At 37.8% G+C, this 21234-nt stretch overlaps 1 protein-coding gene across 8 annotated transcripts in view; it reads left to right on the top strand.

The window, feature by feature from the left end:
• CRPPA (CDP-L-ribitol pyrophosphorylase A) overlaps positions 1-21234 on the top strand; it is a 125847-nt gene that overhangs the window by 25901 nt on the left and 78712 nt on the right. For all 8 annotated transcript variants that reach the window (XR_014690101.1, XM_084510968.1, XM_084510972.1 and 5 more), the window contains one exon: positions 1074-1223. Coding sequence is in view for 7 of the 8 variants with exons in the window: in XM_084510968.1 (XP_084367094.1) it covers positions 1074-1223 (150 nt within the window). In the remaining variant the exon portion in view is untranslated. The remainder of the gene's footprint in view (positions 1-1073; positions 1224-21234) is intronic.

The following is a 21234-nucleotide window of genomic DNA, read 5'->3' as shown; positions in this document are numbered from 1 at the left end:
GGTTTATTCAGTGGCAAAGTTCTCTAGAAGATCTTTGGTGGCTACAGTGAAAAGTGTCAGAACTCACCACTGGAAGTTGTTTTCTAGGCATACTCCTTTAAGATGCTGGGTACTTCCAAGTATTTTGGAACAACAACATTTTAAAAAATTATTATTCAAAATAGATAATAAACAGTATAGTATGTGCGCACCATTCTCAATGATTAGCATTGTTAAAGAGCATGCTTTTCTCTCTGTGGCTTGATAAGCAGTGTTCTCCAGCTCTATCCTTCTCTTCTTGAACAAATTGTATGGATGCCTCTTGTTCCAATTACTTAAGTGACTGATGTAGCATAGGTAGATTTTTGGTTACAGAACTGCTAGGAGAGCTCTGTTTCAGAAATGCTATCGATCCTTAATACTCTATATTGATGAAAAGATCAAGGAAGTGAGTATGCTTAATTGGTTTCAGATCTAAGCAAGACCAAAACAGAAATATAATAATTTCATTATCTGTTCTGGGGCACAGTGCTGCTGGATACTGAGTACTTTCTGATTATACTGTATTCCCAGTGACTGTATTCCCAGTGACAGGTAATTGTGGATGCTCAGTATGAGATGAATTCAGCAAGGAGGAACAAGCTCAATTTGAAATTTTTGTTCTTGTTGCTTATTTCTGAGCAGTTTAACCAAATGGAAATCTATGAAAGCAATAGGTGCTGTGGATTGTCAAGACCTACCAGCTGTGTCTCCTGCAGTTTTATATCTAAATATGTCTATGCTCACAGAAACCACCTAATATGTATGTAGAAGAAAGTCTGATAATGATATCAGGTCTGTATGTGTGATTACAATAGATGTTTATAAAGGACTTAGATTTTTTTTTGTGCATCTAAATTCGCTCTCATTGTATACTTACACAGTCTTCTGTGGCTATATTGATATGAAAAGTTTCATATGGAGAGATACATAAAAGATAAGTAGAGAATTTATTTTAAAGCCCTGATTTTTTTATTATTTTATTTTTTTGGCTGCAGCTATCTGATATACATTTGTATTAACATTTAGGCCTCTTTTTATGTTTTGTTTCACAGGCAGCAGGAGCAATTCGTCCTTTAGTTTCTACTGTTATTGCCTCTGCTGAAGATGGCTGTTTAGACCACTCATTGGAACGTGCCAGGTACAGAGCAAGTGAAATGCCTCAGGCTTTCTTATTTGATATAATCTATCAAGCATACCAACAGGTAAGACTTTGAGTTTTCTTATAGGACTGTTTGCCTTTAGTGTGTAAAAACAAACAAACAAACAAAAAACCTCTCACAAATAGGCATTTATTTCAGATCACATCAAATTGGACATCTTATTTCTCTGTGATATTTTGATGACAGTGCTTTATCGTACTCATCTATTCAAATATTTCTGGTATCAAACTGCCAAATACAAGGTGTGTGGGGGTGAGGGTCTAAACTATTGGAAACTATTGATTTGCTTTGAATTTTATTATATATTAAATAGATTATTTATATGAGTGGGCTAACGTGCTTAAAATTATGTATGTATTCTATATGTGTAGTTGATAGAGTATCAAACAGAGTTCTGCATACACAGTGTAGTAATGGCATTATATAATATGAGATCTAGGCTGTTTTAAAACACTTGGATAATATTACCTTGATACATCTAGAGAAATGTTTAAAGTGTTTCATATTGCATGTGTTATAATAAATGATCATATTGTACAAACTTTGATTACTGGCTGAAAATAATATTTTACATAGTGTGTTGTAATTATTTTTTTTTCTAATACATCATGTTAACTTCATCTTGATTTAAGAAAAACAAAAACTGTGGGTAGTATAATAAACCCTGACTTTTTGCCTTTATCCCTCTTGAAGATTGCTTTCATTTGCCCCACCCTGCATTCACAGTTTACTGGAAACACTCCAGGCTTTCGTCTCGGCATTCTACTTCCTTTTCATTCATCACCTTGTGGAAATTGCCTGTCCTCCAGGTATCTTCTAGATTGACTGAAAGCAGAGCATTTCTTCATTTGTCACTTGGAAAGAATTATTTTTCACTCCACTAATGCTGACAGTCATCAGTCTTTCATTTCTAGAGTAAACAAGACAAAATTACTGATAGTGCATAGCTTTGAAGTCACCAACAACAGAACAAATGCGTGGACAGGCAATGAAGAGTACTTTGAAATGTTGGCAAAAATTCCATATCGTACCCTTTATGCATGATACCTGAAGCTATTCCTAGGTGCTGAAGATGAAGGGTTGTCCAAGATGAAGAACTACTGAAGTGATTGTACTAGCTCCAGCCATTTTACTTCTGATGGTAGGCAGGTGGAACTTCTTGATGTATACAGCTGATATGTCAAAATGAAAGTCTATAGCTTGAATGTAGTGGGCATGCCTGTGATAAAGGCAGTGTATACATGCATGGAACACATCTCAAGAGACAACAGCTACTGTTGGTTATGCAATCATTTCTTTCTTGTTGGTGTGTATCTGTTTTGGCAAATTGCATGTTTATGTGTTTTCTCAAAAACAAAACAAAACCCCTCTATTTTTTCCTACTGTGTTTGCTCCTATTTTGCAGATACAGAAGAGCTGGCAAATACATAAAAAATTTTTTTGCCCCTTATTGCCTTGCTCAAAAGGCAACTATATTTGCAATCCCTATGTTCCTCTGAATAGTGTTGTCTTCTCACATATGCATTCCATCAGTTTTCTTTTTTATATCCCTGCTCTTTCAAGAACAAGCCACCAAAGTTGTTAGCAAACAATCAAGGCTATGATTCCTTGTCCCCAGTTCCCTTTGCATTGGCTAAATTCTGGTCATTTAAATGCTCTGTGCCTTGGAGCTCTGAGAAGGATAACACTTCGCTAAATCTCTCAACTCATATTGTTTGCTAATTATTTATGTTTCAATAGTGCCTAGCTGTCCAAGTCAAGGATTAAGACCCTATTGTTCTGGGAACTGTACAAACAAATAAAAAAAGATAGATAATCACTGTCCTGAAGAATTTAGTAAAGCTACTGTAGGGCAGATTTTTGTAGGAATAGGTGCAGCTTACGGTACTTCATAGATGCCCATCATTGGTCCCCACAACATGGTAAAGTAGGTAAGTATCCTTGTACAGAAGAACAAAGATAAAAATTATATTGTTATTCATGTTGGAAGACACAGTGCTGGGAGTTGAACAATTCAGTTCAGCTGACTTGGCTTGTGATTATGATCCCATTTCTGTGTGGTTTATGCAGTTGTGACCTTTATGCAACAACAGTGGGGGGGAAAACAGCAGTCAAACATGCATTCCTTAGAAAGAAGTAGCCCATTTGAAATTTGCTTCAAATAACATTGCATTGAGGGTAATGTGGAATACTGCTCTTAAACTCTTTCATTTAAATGCATCATCTGATGTGAATAGGTAGAGAGTTAACTTCCAGATTTGTTCTTTTCCATAACTGTAAGATCTCTGGGTATCTTAACCACGAAGTTACACCTTTCAATTAAATATCAGTTCTCTTATTCTTACAAGCTACACATGAACAGCCCTTTTTTGTTTTTCTTGCCTGGCACAGGTTTGAGCAGAGCTGGCTAGTTTTCTCATTTACTTTTGTATGCTCTTTTTCTTTCTCAAATTGAAAAGCATTTCTTCAGAAACCTTTTTCTATTTCTTGCGTGATTAAAAAAGGACGATGGTAGTTTGGGCAACAATACATGCCTTGTACATAAAATTATTGAAGTAGATATAAACAATGTCAGATTGATTTGCAATATTTTCTTAAAATACATGTATATTACAGTGAATCCCTTTGCCAGTGGTGCCAAAAATCAATGTATCTGAGGACATCCAGACAGATAATTTGCATACGTTTCTTTGTGTTGCATCTCAGGTTTTATGCTGGATCTCAGCATAGTTTTCTCTCTTATATCTTGTCTGTGGCCTTAAAACATATATTTTCCAAACAGGTATTTTGTGTTCAGGTCCTAAGGTAAATCTGGCCATGTTAAGAATTTTGTTGTCATAAAGAGTAACTTCTCAGCTTATAGTAGTGCTGTTGGAACGTTTTAACTTTTCCAAAAATTGCATGTACTTCCATTGTCCTTTAATGACTGAGAGGAATGTAAAACATACATTCCTCATTGATCTCATATCTGATATTTAAGTGGTGCACTAAAAACATTTAAAGGCAGTATTGAAATTAAGCAGAACCCACAATAGAGAGTAGAGCTAAAATGGTGTCTTGATCTTAAAAGGCCTTATTACTCTGGCTTTTGTGTCATTAGATAGAGTACTTAGAATAAATTGTTGTGGTTTAATGTGGCAGGCAGCCATTTATTTACTCCCCTCCAGTGAGGTGGGGGATAGAATCAAACTGGGGAAAAAAGGTAAAACTCTTAGGTTGAGATGAAGACAGTTTAATAGAACAAAAAAGGAAGGGATTATAATAATAATCTATATAGAAAACAAGTGATGCACAATGCAGTTGCACACCACCTGTCAACTAATGCACAGCCTGTCCCTGAGCAGCAGCCAACTCCCCCAGTTTTAGTGTTCAGCATGACAGCACATGGCCTGGAACATGCCTTTGGTCACCTGAGCTGGCTGTGTCCCCTCCCAGCCTCTTGTGCACCCCCAACTTACTTGCTTGCAGGGCAGCATGAAAAGCTGAAAGTCCTTGACTTGCTGTAAGCACTGCTCAGTAACAACTAAAGCATGGGTGTGTTACCAACGCCATTTTTCTCCTAAATCCAACACACGGCAACATGCCAGCCGCTATGAAGAAAACGATATCTCTGCTGAAACCAGGGCATAAATGAATAGGTGTGTTATAAATGAAGTCTCAACTCAATCTGAATTTAGTAATATTTATAAAAGGAATATTTATAAAAGGTATAAAAGGCTAGTAAACAGCGTTGGGTGTGCGGGGAGTCTACGCTCCACCAACATACACACACGAACATCAAACATTCTAAATATACAGAACATTGCTTTTACATACTAAACCCGAGCATGCCTATACAATCAGAAAAGGTAACAAACAATCCTGTAAGTTCCATGACTTAAAAGTCTCCATTTTCCATTCCTTTTGAACAATGTCTTGCTTTAAGTTGTCAAGCAACTCAGCCTTCGGGTCTTATGTATCCCATTCTTCCCGGATCAAAGAAAAGCATATCCATCTCCTTTTCAAGGCAAATAGGCCTGGGTCAAAACGCATGTCTAGGTCAGCAGGGTGGGCCAATGGTGTAGCAGAAGGATCAGTAAAAGAACCCGCAGCTCCCTCACTATCTGGCAAACCACATGTTTCTGACTGGGGTCCCACATGGCTCTTTAAGGCCTCAGAGATTGCTCGCCAGGTGCCGAGCAATCCCACTGCAACCTTGTCATTTTTAGTTGCAGAGTCCCACACCTTGACTTCAATTTGGTCCCATGTTTCAGGATCATAAACTGTCCAATTGTTAATAAGGAGAATAAGCTGTAAGGTTACCTGGACAGTCTTTGTTTCCAAGGACGTATGATTCCCCATAATGCGCTGCTGCTTACCAGCGAGGGGCAGCTGTGTGCGCGGGTCCGCTTCTCTCAGCTTGAGCTTCTTCCCAGCTCCGGTGGTGCGCATGTTTCCAGTGACTTTCGGTACCAGCTTCTCTGAGCAGTTTGCTGAGTTTGGCCGAACCCATCTTCATGAGGCGATCAATGTGTCTGTTCCCATCCTGATCTCCGTTCTGCTAGCCTGTTCCTTTTCATTCCTTCTTTCTGCTTCTTTATTGATGACGTAACTTCATCACATCATGTTGCCTTCTTTTTTATCTTGAGGACAGGCTCCCCTCTTATACCCTTCTCCCCACAGCAGTTCCTTTCAAAACAGCTTTTCATTGGTCAAATAACTTTGCAAATAACAACAACGGCAAACACCCAGAAACTTCCATGCCTTAACGGCTGGAGAACAAGAAACCGAGACTGCATGGAGTCTCCTGAATCACCCTTCTTTGTTCCCTCTAAACTCTTTTATATTCCTGATGGCCTCATCGTTAAGAGTCTGATGTTATCTCAACCACGGGGCTTTCCTACCCCCATGGCCACACTCCCACATCTCCCCCCCCTTCTTTATTAATATCAACCATTTTCTCGACAATAATTACCACTCCATATATAACAGGTGTGAGGTAAGTTTTGGCAGATTAGGGCATTTAGTCCTATATTTAATGCTGCCTACCGCTTTCTGTGGCATATCTTTGTTCCGTTGGTTATATGATGCATGGGAAAACAGCTGTTTATAATACTTCACTTCTGGTACAGTGAAGTATTCTGATGCCCCCACTTTGTAATAGGACTTTAGACTTGGGCATTGGAATCACTCTGAAGAGAAAAACAGATGAATTCTGCAGGCCTCCTTACATGCCTCTGAGTATTACCATTTCACATAACACATATATGCTTCCTTACCTCATATCCTTATAAAATACAGCACTTCTTATGTGCTCTTCAGTTTAAGTACAGGTTTTATCTGGTATGATAAATACTTGCCACAAGGTGGGCAAGTGACAGACACAACTGCAAGAGGAGTGAGAACTTTATTTAAAATGTGTGTTGTATCTCATAGGCAGGAATATGAGGCTTTACTTTAACCATTTTTTTTCTAGGTGACATTGGGTAAATGGCCATGTAAATGTGGTAAGGGGAAAAACCTGTTGTTATACCATTGGTCCTAGTTCTGATATATTCATGAATTCGTTTCATGCAAAATGCAATGAACTGTACCAATAGGCTTCTGTAAATATTAGCAGTGAATTAGCTAAACTATTTTAAATCAAAAATGCAAATCTCTTACGACTAGTGAAACCTATGGAAAGGTTGTACAGTCACAGATCTCATTACTTGCTTCTATTCTAACCTACCTGAGACAAATACAGCCAATAAATATTACTGTTTTTTAAAATAAGAAATTAATTCCTGATCTTGGAAACACTTTTTTCCTCCTATTTTTATCAGCCCCTAGAAAAATCAGAAAAGTTTAAATGCTAACTGAAGATCCACAATTTCCGAAGACAGCAAATAAAGGATGAATTCCTTAGAACAGACTTGTTCATTTTTGCTTAAGGTAGTTTCATATTTCTGTTCACCCTTTTATATTAAATTGGAGCAAATGCAAAGTATGATCCTGTAAGCCTGGGAGGAGGGTGTGGGGGTGAAACTTCACTTACTAGAAGTCAAGCGTTCCCCTGGAGCAGTATCTTATAAGGAATTAGAGTATCAGGAAGTCAGGTAGACTACTTTTTTTCTTTAATCAGAGTAGGCAGAGACTGGTTTCTCTGATACCTCATTATGACATACATGTATTGTGGAATGCACAGAGATCTATTGTCTTTTATACAAAACATCTTGTTATGTCATGTCACATTAGTGACAATACAGAATGGCTGAAGTACTTAGCAAATCATTACGTATTTTAAATGTATTTACCAAAGAAAGGAAGGTAGGAGGAACAATTAAAAAACAAAAACAAAACAAAACAAGACAAAACAAAAGAAACAAAACAAAACAAAACAAAACAAAAAAAACTTTGCCTTTCCTGATCTGGCAGAGAAACAATTGAAAATGGAAGCAGGAGAGTGGTATGTAGAAAATCCTCAACAGCTTCTGTGTTGGAGATGTAAACCAAAAGCCTAGGGAGGATAGTATGATGCAGTGTCAGATTATGCCATGGATGGGATAGAATTCCTCACCATTTCAACCAGTGTGGTGAAGTTAAAGGCATGGGAAGAACTACACACAGCTGAATCACAGAATCACAGAATTTTCTAGGTTGGAAGAGACCTCAAGGTCATCGAGTCCAACCTCCAACCTAACGCTAACAGCCCTCCACTAAACCATATCCCTAAGCTGTACATCTAAGCGTCTTTTGAAGACTTCCAGGGATGGTGACTCCACCACTTCCCTGGGCAGCCTGTTCCAATGCCTCACAACCCTTTCTGTAAAGAAGTTCTTCCTAACATCTAACCTAAAACTCCCCTGGCTCAACTTAAGCCCATTCCCCCTCGTCCTGTCACCAGGCACGTGGGAGAACAGGCCAACCCCCACCTCTCTACAGCCTCCTTTAAGGTATCTGTAAAGAGCAATAAGGTCACCCCTGAGCCTCCTCTTCTCCAGGCTGAACAATCCCAGCTCCCTCAGCCGCTCCTCGTAGGACTTGTTCTCCAGGCCCCTCACCAGCTTCGTCGCCCTTCTCTGCACCCGCTCAAGCACCTCAATGTCCTTCTTGTAGCGAGGGGCCCAAAACTGAACACAGTACTCGAGGTGCGGCCTCACCAGAGCTGAGTACAGGGGGACGATCACCTCCCTAGCCCTGCTGGTCACGCTGTTCCTAATACAAGCCAGGATGCCGTTGGCCTTCTTGGCCACCTGAGCACACTGCTGGCTCATATTCAGCCGACTGTCCACCATCACTCCCAGGTCCTTCTCTGCCTGGCAGCTTTCCAACCATTCCTCTCCCAGCCTGTAGCTCTGCTTGGGGTTATTGCGCCCCAGGTGCAGGACCCGGCACTTGGCCTTGTTAAACTTCATGCAGTTGACCTCAGCCCATCGGTCCAGCCTATCCAGATCCTCCTGCAGAGCTTTCCTACCCTCAAGCAGATCGACACACGCACCTAACTTGGTGTCATCTGCGAACTTACTGAGGGTGCACTCGATGCCCTCGTCCAGATCATCGATGAAGATATTAAAGAGGACCGGCCCCAGCACCGAGCCCTGGGGGACGCCACTAGTGACTGGCCTCCAACTGGACTTGGCTCCATTCACCACGACTCTTTGGGCCCGGCTATCCAGCCAGTTTCTAACCCAACGAAGCGTGCGCCAGTCCAAGCCAAGAGCAGCCAGTTTCTTGAGGAGAATGCTGTGGGAGACGGTGTCAAAAGCCTTGCTGAAGTCAAGGTAGACCACATCCACAGCCTTTCCCTCATCCACCCAGCGCGTCACTCTGTCATAGAAGGAGATCAGGTTCGTCAGGCATGACCTGAAAGAAGAAGAAGAGGCGGGACATTTTAGAAGGCTATTAGGCAGGAATTCGTCAAATATGGATGACACTGCAAAGTCTGATTACTATTTAAATATAGTGATAGCTTTATAACAATCTTTTGTACGCTATTTTACAGGTAGATCTTCTGTATCTGGGATAATTTACCACAAAAGCTGTACCATATTTTTTGGTGTTTGTATTGCATTTTTATTAATCTGTTGATAGTAGACCTTTTGTAGGTTCTGGAAGTTTATATTTAGCTAATCAGAACAATGAAACTGAAAAAAAAAAAAAAAAACAAAAAAAAACTACAGGAAGCAGGAATATCCATTAAAGGGGGTGGGGGCTAAACTTCAGCATATTTAGAGATGCTTCTCTGTTGCCTGTGAGGTACCTTACAAATACCCAGAAGAAAGAGACAAACCTTAGGGGATCTATCTAATCTGTAGAAACTAGGCAGAGGCTAGTATTTTGGGGGACTGCACTACGTTAGTATGTCTGTTTGTAGCCAATTTTTGGTTAATAAGCAATCACATTTGCTTATGGGAGGCTCCAGCATCTGCCTGCATAGGAGAGAGCTGCTATATATAGCATAGTAATGACAAGACACAAAATAATAGTGTGTCAGGGAGAATCGTGCAAATACTTTGATGCTAAATTCTGGGAGGCAGATGTTCTTCCACTCCCAAAAAATCATTACAAGATGTCCCCAGATGAGGTTGAGATGGGAAGAAGAGAGATTCTGCAAAATGTGCAACCAGATCCTCAGCAGAAGAAAAGGAAGACTTTTTTAAAGTCATGAGATCCGAATTTTTTTTCTGTCTACCAACCGCCTGAGAACATTTAAGGAATAGTTTTTTCAGAGTAAGAAAGGAAGTTGGCTATTGTTAGGCCCATTGTAGAAGTATTTGCTCAAAGTATTGTCTTTTCTGTATGTAAATAATAGGGAGTGTATTCCATGTGGATTTTGTAAACTTCTGAAGTGCTTTTTGATAGGGCACATTACTGGGATTCTTCTTCAAACATGTGTGAAACATTTTAGTATCCTCTGTAGCAGGGGAAGTGGAGTCAGCTGTAGCAGTTTAGTAATATTTTGGCATAGGTCAGGCAAGTCCTTCGAGGCAAAATGTCTAGACTGATTTGGGGATTTTCCTGTGGGTTAGTTCTTTGTTAAAGAAATCGATGTCTGTCAAATTAACATTGCCAGAAGCAACAGGCAATTAAATGAACAGTAGCAGACAAATTGTTGACTAAAACCTTGGTAACTTTGGGAGCAAGGGTCAGACTCAGAAAAAGGACTAAAGGGTCAAAATGCAAATGAGGCAGGATTTGGACACTTCAGTCCAACACTGGAAGCATTAAAACAACAATAAAACAGGCAACACTGTTCACGTCCCTCCTGAGGCTAAAGATACCTAAACCTACAAGGCACCCAAACTTTTAAAACATTCAATATACATTAAACTTCATTTATGCCAAAGCATCAAAGTTGTGGCTGGGCTGAACAGCTTAATATTCACTAGAGGAAAAAAAAGGATATGTAAACCTTTGCCTGATGCCATTCAATCACAAGTCGATGCTATGGGTCAGAACAATTTTGTATTTGTAGTAGAAAGATGTTGCAAATGTTATCATCGCTATCATCACTATTTTTAACAGATGTCAAAAAGTAGGAAAGACAAGTAGATTTTAAGTAGATTTTAACCTGTAATGTATTGTTTCTTAGCCTTAATATATATATATATATTTAAAGAGGCAGACATCTCTTATTAAGTGTATTTTGTTGTGAAGATAAGTTTACCTCAATGTTCAAATGCATCTTGTGATTTATATATATAGTTTGTGTGTGTGCATGGACATCCACTTCATGTTGTTATATATGGAGTGGTAATTATTGTCGAGAAAATGGTTGATATTAATAAAGAAGGGGGGGGGAGATGTGGGAGTGTGGCCATGGGGGTAGGAAAGCCCCGTGGTTGAGATAACATCAGACTCTTAACGATGAGGCCATCAGGAATATAAAAGAGTTTAGAGGGAACAAAGAAGGGTGATTCAGGAGACTCCATGCAGTCTCGGTTTCTTGTTCTCCAGCCGTTAAGGCATGGAAGTTTCTGGGTGTTTGCCGTTGTTGTTATTTGCAAAGTTATTTGACCAATGAAAAGCTGTTTTGAAAGGAACTGCTGTGGGGAGAAGGGTATAAGAGGGGAGCCTGTCCTCAAGATAAAAAAGAAGGCAACATGATGTGATGAAGTTACGTCATCAATAAAGAAGCAGAAAGAAGGAATGAAAAGGAACAGGCTAGCAGAACGGAGATCAGGATGGGAACAGACACATTGATCGCCTCATGAAGATGGGTTCGGCCAAACTCAGCAAACTGCTCAGAGAAGCTGGTACCGAAAGTCACTGGAAACATGCGCACCACCGGAGCTGGGAAGAAGCTCAAGCTGAGAGAAGCGGACCCGCGCACACAGCTGCCCCTCGCTGGTAAGCAGCAGCGCATTATGGGGAATCATACGTCCTTGGAAACAAAGACTGTCCAGGTAACCTTACAGCTTATTCTCCTTATTAACAATTGGACAGTTTATGATCCTGAAACATGGGACCAAATTGAAGTCAAGGTGTGGGACTCTGCAACTAAAAATGACAAGGTTGCAGTGGGATTGCTCGGCACCTGGCGAGCAATCTCTGAGGCCTTAAAGAGCCATGTGGGACCCCAGTCAGAAACATGTGGTTTGCCAGATAGTGAGGGAGCTGCGGGTTCTTTTACTGATCCTTCTGCTACACCATCGGCCCCCCGCACCGCTACTGCCATCGCAGGCCTTTGCTTTTACGCCCCCTGGTGACATGGACGTGCCATTGGCCTTGAAAAGGAGATGGATATGCTTTTCTTTGATCCGGGAAGAATGGGATACATAAGACCCGAAGGCCGAGTTGCTTGACAACTTAAAGCAAGACATATTCTTCAAAAGGAATGGAAAATGGAGACTGTTATTTGTAATCAAGAAAAGGAATGGAAAATGGAGACTGTTTTTGGACATTGTAAGTCATGGAACTTACAGGATTGTTTGTTACCTTTTCTGATTGTATAGGCATGCTCGGGTTTAGTATGTAAAAGCAATGTTCTGTATATTTAGAATGTTTGATGTTCGTGTGTGTATGTTGGTGGAGCGTAGACTCCCCGCACACCCAACGCTGTTTACTAGCCTTTTATACCTTTTATAAATATTCCTTTTATAAATATTACTAAATTCAGATTGAGTTGAGACTTCATTTATAACAATTTTCTCCCAACCCCCCAGCTTTGATCACCCACATTGCTTAACTCTAATTTGTTTTTTAATTATATGGACAGGCCTTCTAAATACATACCCTATAGTATTGTATTGTTCTGTTCTTCCTAACTCTTCATTTCAGTTTGTTTCTATAAGTTTTCTTCCTTCTCATCAACTGCATTCTGAAATACTGAAGCACAAAGTGATACATGAAGTAGATGAGCTAGCTAAAATAAGCGATAGTAATCTACTACCTGTGAATTGTATGAGAACAATATTACAAGCATAAGCCCTTCTTCATATGGAGTCCTGAAGATAACATATTTGCATCTACCTATAAAATGAAATAGTAGTTTTAATATAATTGCTTACTGGGTTGGTCCTAGGCAACATACTTGGCTGAAGTAGCATGGATTATTTCAGCTTGTTAAAATTCCTACTCCAGTTCCTTTGATGGTATAATAATACAGGTTTTAATGAGCTATATAGTAATATCAAGATAGGGAGTATCTAAGTTTTTCATTGTGCTTGTAAAATAACAAAAGGAACCTTTCTGCTGATTTGTCCATGGATCATTAAGGTTCTAGATCCAATTGTTTGAGAAGAAAATATGTGTAGTTCCTAAATGATTAAAGATAACTTTTTTCTTTAATTTCTTTAATTTTTTAATCTCATTTCTCCTTACGTGAGAATTTTTGATATTGTTAACAGCTTCCTCTACTGTGTGGTCCATTTGTGCTTGGATTTTGTCTCTGGTTTTAGTCCCATTTGAAAAAAAGACTTTGAACTTCAGCAGAATCTGAGTTTTGTTCCAGTTAATTCTTGCTGAAAACTGGTACTTTTTTGGTTTTGATGCAAAATTATAATGCATTTAATTTGTAAAAATTTAGTTTTACAGAAAATTTTGATTTGCTTAAGTATATGTTGTCAGCCTCACCTAAATGAGCATTAGGTTGTAGTTCTGAGTATTTTTCCAAGATTTTATAGTTTTTCATCTGGCATATTCTTACCCCAACAGCTTGGTTGTAAAATTTATAGGATTGAGTATTTTTTTTTCCCTTTCCGTATGCTTAAAAACTACCCAATTTTACAGACTTATTTTCAGGTAAAATATATTTAATGAATTTTGTTCAGCAGGGCTCCTTTTGTTCTGTTTATTCAGAACCTGCAGCTAGATTGGTGGTCTGTTGAGAAAACTATGCTAGCTTAGATAGCTCTGTCCTTGATTAGTTCTTTGGCACAATAGTAGAGCCAGGATATTGTATGAATCCCCACCTTGCCCTAATTAATTTCCGCCACAAGAATGTTTGGAGAAATTCTAATGCCTTGCATAAGAAAAAAATAAAAGTTTTTTTTTGCTAATGGGATAATTACTTCCATTTTACTGCACTCCTCATCCTGTAGGATCTCAGAGCACTTTGTGAATTTACATATAAACTCTTGGAACTGTTTGATGCAGCAGTGCAAAGCTACCACACCCTGGGTGAAATCAGGCATCTCTGTGGTAGTGAAGGATACAATTTGGTGGGGATATGTTAGGGAGATGTACTGCCATTATTACAGTTGGAAATTAGACTGCATTATGAGTGTTCTTGCACGTGTTACTGGATTTACCCTGATAGATGTAAGGTATCCACAAGGATAACCCGTTCAGCACAGACTCAGAAAGTCCTAAATACTGAGTGAGAATCACTGTATCCAGCTGACAGAAGACCACCCATCTAAATTGTGGTGTACTCCGTATTTTGAGAGAGCTAAGAAAAACATGAGGTAGTGATGCTAGAGATTTTCATTTCAGTTACCTACAGTTTAGTGCATGCAAAGGAAAAGAAAAAGACCGCTTATGATCTTGCATAATTTCAAGAGGTGATCCTCTACGTAAGTTCCAAGCGTGAATAATGTCTGTTAAAAAAGAAAATTACAAAATGAAACATTCACTTTAGCTTAGCCTGAGTGGGACTCACATTGGCTTCTAAGCCTGATCAAATTGTGTTGTTGATGGCTTGATTTTAGAGGTTGGTGTATGTAGAAATCTCCTTACTTTCAAGGTAGTGAATCATAATATTTTTACATTTTCTTCGAACAACCTAAGTAATCTGTAGCTTTCTACATTGAGAGAAAGTTTTTCATTTGGTCTTTGTCTTGTTCATATAGCTCTTCAAGTATTTTTTACAATTTAAGGGATATTTTTTAAGTGTAAGCAATGAATCCTAATACGCTATTTTGACTACTACTGTTGCTACACAGAATATTAACATTATTTCTTTCTTCTTGCTATTGTAAGTGGAACATGACCTTTTAAAAAGCTGAAATTGCATATGTGGTCTTAAATTCCATGTTCAGCTGGTTGCTCAAAATGACTTCTGTGTCCTTTTCTGATACCAGAAAAGTCAATACTGCCTCATAGCTACTCTGGACCTTGTTTTATGAGGTCAATCTGATTAATAACTAGCTCTTAGTTGCATGAGGTATTTCTTCCTCATGTTAGTATCTACTGTTCATTCTCACCTACTTTGTATTCTCACTTTTGTTTTGCTACTTTGTGTGGGCTTTGTTGCAGTGACATTGGGAATATATCCACTGGTGTGGCACAAAGAAAGGTTGAGGTTTGAGTTTTGGTGATTTGTTATTGTTTCATGATTGTATGTCAGTGTGGGGACTTTACCAACAATGAATTTGTCCCAGCTGTCAATCATATGCACGCAATGCATGCCTAAGAGTACTGGCTGCTGTCACAGCAAATAATGTGCTTTAGCTAGTGCTCTTTTATGTGTCTTTCACCTTGATTCCACTGGAAGGGAAATGACTTTAAGCACTCCAGCTGCACTGTTGGGTGCATTCTGTATGGATCTAAGTACAGAGACAGGAAATTCTTGCACCAAAAAGAACCCCTCTTGCGCACTAAACCGGTAATGTACCTACTCTCGCCTGTGGTTATGGGTACCCTTGTTTCCTTGGTAAAGCACCTCTAGTTATTCTGTATTATTTATTTATTTATTTTAATAGCGAGGTTGCACTTTTCTCTGGAAGGATTCAATTATGAATTACTCAGGGTCTGTAGGCATTAGGGCCTCCATCTAGTCAACAAAAGAACTAGGGATTTTCAAAATAATATTACTCATGTTTTTATGATTTGGGGGTAAAGTTGAGACCATGTACTTTTTCTCTATAGGATGATTGGTTTGTTTGGACTTCCATGTGTGCCTACTACTACTACCTAGCAGCTAGTTGTGTACAGTTAATAGCAATCATCAATCCCAATAGAGAGAGATTACAAACTGCCTTCAAAGAGGACTAATAAGAAGAAATGGCAGAACTGGCTTTACTTGGGAGCTGATACTCCCACTTATAGCAGCAGTTTGCAATATGGCCGCAGGTTGCAGGTGATGGCAGTGTGGGCTGCATTCATTGACCTGGGAAGTTTATTCCAGAAAAAAGCAGAAAAAAAATACTATTACATGAAAGTGTAATATTTTTAACCCTTGTCTCTGATTTTAATAAAAATTGACAGAGGTGTAGTTTTTGGAACTATGGTTTTTGAAAAATCAGTGAGTGTGAGGAGGATGTAAACCAACTTCACTGATAGGAACCTAAATTAGAGCCTTTGACTCCATGGCTGGAATGTGAAGCCAGCTGTTATGTTCTGTTTTTTTTTTTTTTTTTTTTTTTTGTCACAAACCTTTTAGCATACGGGATCTGGGAACCAATCAATGCCTTTTGAATACTTGTTCAATGTTTTTGAACTGGTGTTCAGTGGACTTAGAAGCAAATTGAGTACTGAAATGTTGCAATGGGTGGTATTCAGGAGATCTAAAGGTAGAGTGCAGCAAATCGTGGTGTGTTTTGATAGGGTACTTGTGGTTACTGCAGTGAGAGGCATTGGGATATAGGTTGCAGATCTGCAGAAAAACAAGCTTGCGTAATTCTGTTATGGAGTTAATTACGGTATCTTTATTCTTGTCACTGTGAACCACTACTGCATCTGGATGTGTGTAGCAGCAATTTTAATAATTAACTTCAGTAGAAAATGTTTCAGTGATGAGTTTGTTTGAACTCACATTTATCTCACTTTTTTTCTCGTTCACCTGTTTCATCCTTCTGTTTGCTGCTTCCATTACTTCTCATTTTGTTGTTGTGAACTCTACATGTATATGTAGACTGAATATATGCATATGTAGGCTGAATGCTTGCAGCAGATCCACAGCTACAGCTGTCTTAAATTCAGCACTTTCTGGTAGTGAACATGGCAAAAAATAAAAATAAAAAAAATTCCTTAAATATATGATGATAAAAAAGACATTTAAATTCAGCAAGTGTGTCTACTTCTTATTCAACTTAGTAAAACATTCTTGATGCTGCATAATAGTCTGTTTATGATGTACTCTGGCACTTCAGCAGTGGAAACTTTTGAGTGGAAAGGAACTGGAAAAAATCATAAAGATCTGCTATTGTTAATTAGTTATGCATTTTAATGCAAGTCTTCTGATATTGTTGTAGAATGGGTTTGCATGGAAAAGTAAAACTGGGGTGCTAACCATTGGTAACAAGGGAAAAAGTACTAAAGATGACACAAATTACTTAGAGAAGTAAGACCAATTCTATACAGGCTTTAAAAGTACATATGTAAAGGAGCAAATGTGAAGACTTTCTTTCAATTAATATGTAAAGATTATTCTTTTTGTTCCCTTATTTTGTAAGCATAGCAACTCAGGAATGATGAAACACTAAGAAAATGACAATAAGAAAATTTGTATTGGATCTGTGTTAGTTCTGCTTTTATCAGATCCAGGTAATCAGACCAGGTAATGAGATTCCTAGTATCTGTCCAAAGTCTTTTATCAATTAAAAACGAAGTACCATTTATGTTAAGAGTTAAGTCATTTTTGTTGTTAAATACTACTACTTTAATACTTCAAGCAGTTGAAATGGGATATTGGAAAAAAGTTAGCTTATGGACGTTTGGGAAGTCCCATGAGATGCTGTCTATATTGCTGCTCTTTTCTCTAAGCCTTTGTTCTATGCCAACCACAGGATAGCTTGCTTCTTAGGAAGTAATACTGTTTATCAAAATATTTTGGAACTAGTTTGGGGGGTGGAAGAAGAAAAATTGGTGTAATGCTAAAATCTGGATCTCACTCCATCCATAGTACTTCATTCAAACATCCAGTCTTGGAAAACAAGCAAAAAAAAACCCAAAACCCACAAAAAAGACAAAAATACAATCCCCCAAACTACCTATTAGAATGTCTTTGAATATTCAACAGATCAAAAGCATTTTTAAATAACGTATTTCCTTCTGTGTCATTTAAAGAGCTAAACAAATCTTTTTTTTTTTTTTTTCCCTTTTGTGGATATGTTTTGTGCCAATATTTCCAGCTGTTTCCACCATTTCAAATCTGTGGTCTGAAGCTTAAACTATGTCTATTGTTTCACAGAGCTGTGTGAGCATGACAAGGATGGTTAACTGCACTGTGTCAAACTTTGTTAAAAAGTTTTTCAGTCAAAAAGAGAGTTTAGAAATAGTAAGATTTTGAAAGAGATGGTTGTAATGTAAATTAACTCTGAATGTACAATGAAATAAATATAGAAGACTTAGGATAGGATACTAATTTTTACATGCCTGGGTCAGTAAGAATTTTCCTCTATTCCTCTGTTCTACCATTTTTTATTATAGGCACTCCCTGACAATGCTTGAATTCAGTAACAGAATTTCTTAGAGCAGTGCAGAAGCTTTCACATTGTACATCTTAAATACAGATTTAAATTTCATGTATGAAGCTGTTTAGTTTGTGAATAATATATAAACTAAGCTGGTCTTGAGCTGATGCTTCCATTTCATTGTTCTCTGACATGAGTATATTAGACGTGCAGGAGAGTACACTGTGACAATATGTTTAGGTTTAAACAATTACAGATAATTAGAGTGGTAAATGTCATGATGTACAAGTGTTAGTGAAATATGTTTTTAATTATTACTTTGCTTTGTGTCATATTTCTGCCCTTGAAGTCAGCAATACCCTCAAGATGCTTTATCCCATTTATGGAACTGCTCCACTCCCTACTAATTATGTATAATTAATACCTTGCTAAAAAGTTGGAATTGCTTAGTCTTGTCCTAATATAATTTGTTACACATATATTTAAAGTATAGCTTAAATTTAATTAACACTAAATTATTTCAGAGAGAAAATTTTCTGAAACTCTCTTCAATTCTGAGGCAAAAGAAAAATAAATGCTTTTCAATCTGTATGTTGTACACTTTAGTAGATAATATTTTGCATACTACCATACAATTTTCTTTTAAAAACAAACAAGCAAACAAAAAACAACAACAAAAAAAAACATTTTGGTAATAAATATTAGGAATCCGAAGTTAATGGGTAATTTGTCTGTGGACTTCTGTATGCAAGAGAACACTCTGTTTTACCTATTTTGGAGCTTGCATTCCCTATTCCTTTACATTTTATGTTGACCTTTTTTATTTCTTGAATAGAAAGAATAGAAATCATTTCTGCATTATTTAAAAATATTCCAAAGTGTCTTCTTACCTTTTTTTTTCTTTTTTTTTTTTTTTTTGGTACTCAAATCTCTTAAAAACTGGTGTAGAGAACAGTTAAATAACTTTTATTTCTAAGTGGAATTTAGTAAATGATCCTCTTTTGATTGCAGTCATGATAGTTATCTAAACTGACAGAAATTACTAAATATAAAAGTGACAACTGTTTTTTCTAAGACACCTCTGTATATTAGTAATATAATTCAGGTGTATAATGCTAATTATTTCCTTGAAATTCACTGATGCATTATAAAACAAGAGTAGAAACAAAAAAAAATCCATTCTGCTTTTTAATGAAAATTCTTGAGCAAATGAAGATTCTTGAGCAAATAAACAAGGTGAGTTGTCTTTCAGCACTCTTCTTTGGATCTTCCTTAACCCACTTCAGCATTCTTGACAATCTTGAATGCTGGAGGACACTGAATTATTGAGCACATTTGGACTGCCACATTCTATTCTAAACACTGGAATTGTTTTGATATGTGGTTAAATTCACACACTTGAAGGGTTATTTCAGCTCTTGTAAAGGAAAGCCTGTGCATTGCATTTAATTGTTGGTCTTTCTGGAGTCAACCAGCATGTTGTTTGAGGTTGCTGAAGCTGACAACAGCCTGCTTTTTTATTAGTGTGTTTTACCAAGGGCTTGCTAAGGAAACTGAACAGATTTGGAATAAGAGGGAAGGACTTAGTGTAATTTTTAGTTAAAAGATAAGAAAGAAGATAGAGTACATCTGTTTTCATAGACAGAAATCACCAGTATAGTTTTGTGAAAATGTGCTGGGATCTGTGTATTTTGTTTATAAATAATTTGGAACAGGAAGTGGTGATACCCATTTTTCCTAGGTAGTAGAGATGCGAAGAGTTGAAAACTAAGAAGAGTTATGGACCGTACATTGAAAAGGAAATATAAGATTGATAGGCAAATGTAGATAAGGTTGTATACACAGAGAGGGGTAATTGTCATACAGTTCATGAAATGGTTATGGAAGGAATGGAAACTGGCAGGAGAACCATTATCATAGAATCACAGAATGGCTCAGGTTGGGTCCCTTCCTGCTTCTACCACAGGAGTGTTGTATTAGAGCTGGGATTGTTTTACAGAAGGGCAAAAGCATTGTGAAGTTGTGAAATAGCTTCCACACAAGGAGTGAACATCAAACTCTCTATCCATGGAAAGGCATAACTGACAAGAGATGTGATGGAGCACTTTGGAGGGCAGGGAAGGTGGTTTGGCACTTCGTGTTCTGTCAAAACAACAGAGCATGAGATGAAAAGAGATGACACAAAGCGAAGAACAGACGTCTTGTATTGCAGTGTGTGGCTTAAAGTATGGTGTTTCCTGATGCAGGTGCTAAAAGCATGCTGCTGTTCAAAGATAATTGGGTAAATTCAGGATTTGTTTAACTCACTGAGGACTGTTAAGGAAGTTGCTTCTGGTTCAACATATCCCTCAGGAACTTTTTTTTTTTTTAGTTTAGGAATTTCCTAAGCCAAGGTAATAGATTTATATGAGGCCAACAAATTATACTGTAAAAGTAACAAGATAGGATTGTCTTATTTCTGTATGGTGGTGAGCCTCTATTAGATGCTGGATACTGCCTGGGCTAGGTAGCCTGTGACAAATACATCCATTCTTGTGGAAGTCCATCTTAAACAGTCTTTCATCTTAAATTGGTCCTTGTTTTATGTACTTCATGTTTCTCGATGGACTGATAATTTAACAATATGAAAGTAGATTAGAACTTGATTTATCTTAATCAGTCCAAAGTGTCTTGAAGTAGTCATCTCAGCTAAGCCCACGGATCCTGCTTTTGATACTGTTTTGGCTTCAGAGAGATTCTGCTCCCCACTGAGTTTTCCAGTAATAAAAGTCATATAATCACTAACTATAGGAAGCTGAACTGACTGGGGTGTGTGTGTGTTTTAAGAGAACAATGACTTTTCTAGGTGGCTAAGGAGTGGAGAAATTTGTGTTTTGGAAAGCTAATGGAGCAGTTGTTTTGTGTGAAGATAACTGTAGAAAAATACAGAAGAGAACATGTAAAGAATATGGAGGTTCTTGGGTACTATAGTGCTTTTTTGATCTTAGAAAAAAAAAACAAAAAAAAACAAAACACAACAGACTTGGCATTTGAAGAAAATCCCATCCTTATTTAGCTTTTGTACTTGTTTTTATACCTCAAAGTACCTTGTTCTTATACCTCACTACAAGGTTGATGATTTCTTTTGTTGAGGCCTCAACTCCATCAAGTTTTTATACATGTAACATTGATTTAGCCAATTATATAAAGGTATAGCAAGATATTTGCAGCACCTGGTTAAATTATTTTGTGGTTATAAAGTGTTTATGTAATTCTGTAGTGCTTGGCTGAATATCTAGAATTAGGCATAAGCTTGG

This window comes from Aythya ferina (genome assembly GCF_964211825.1).
Source record: "Aythya ferina genome assembly, chromosome: 2".
NCBI classification, from domain to species: domain Eukaryota; kingdom Metazoa; phylum Chordata; class Aves; order Anseriformes; family Anatidae; genus Aythya; species Aythya ferina.
Note: the sequence above shows the minus strand (reverse complement) of the source record. Positions and strands in the feature narration are given on the sequence as shown.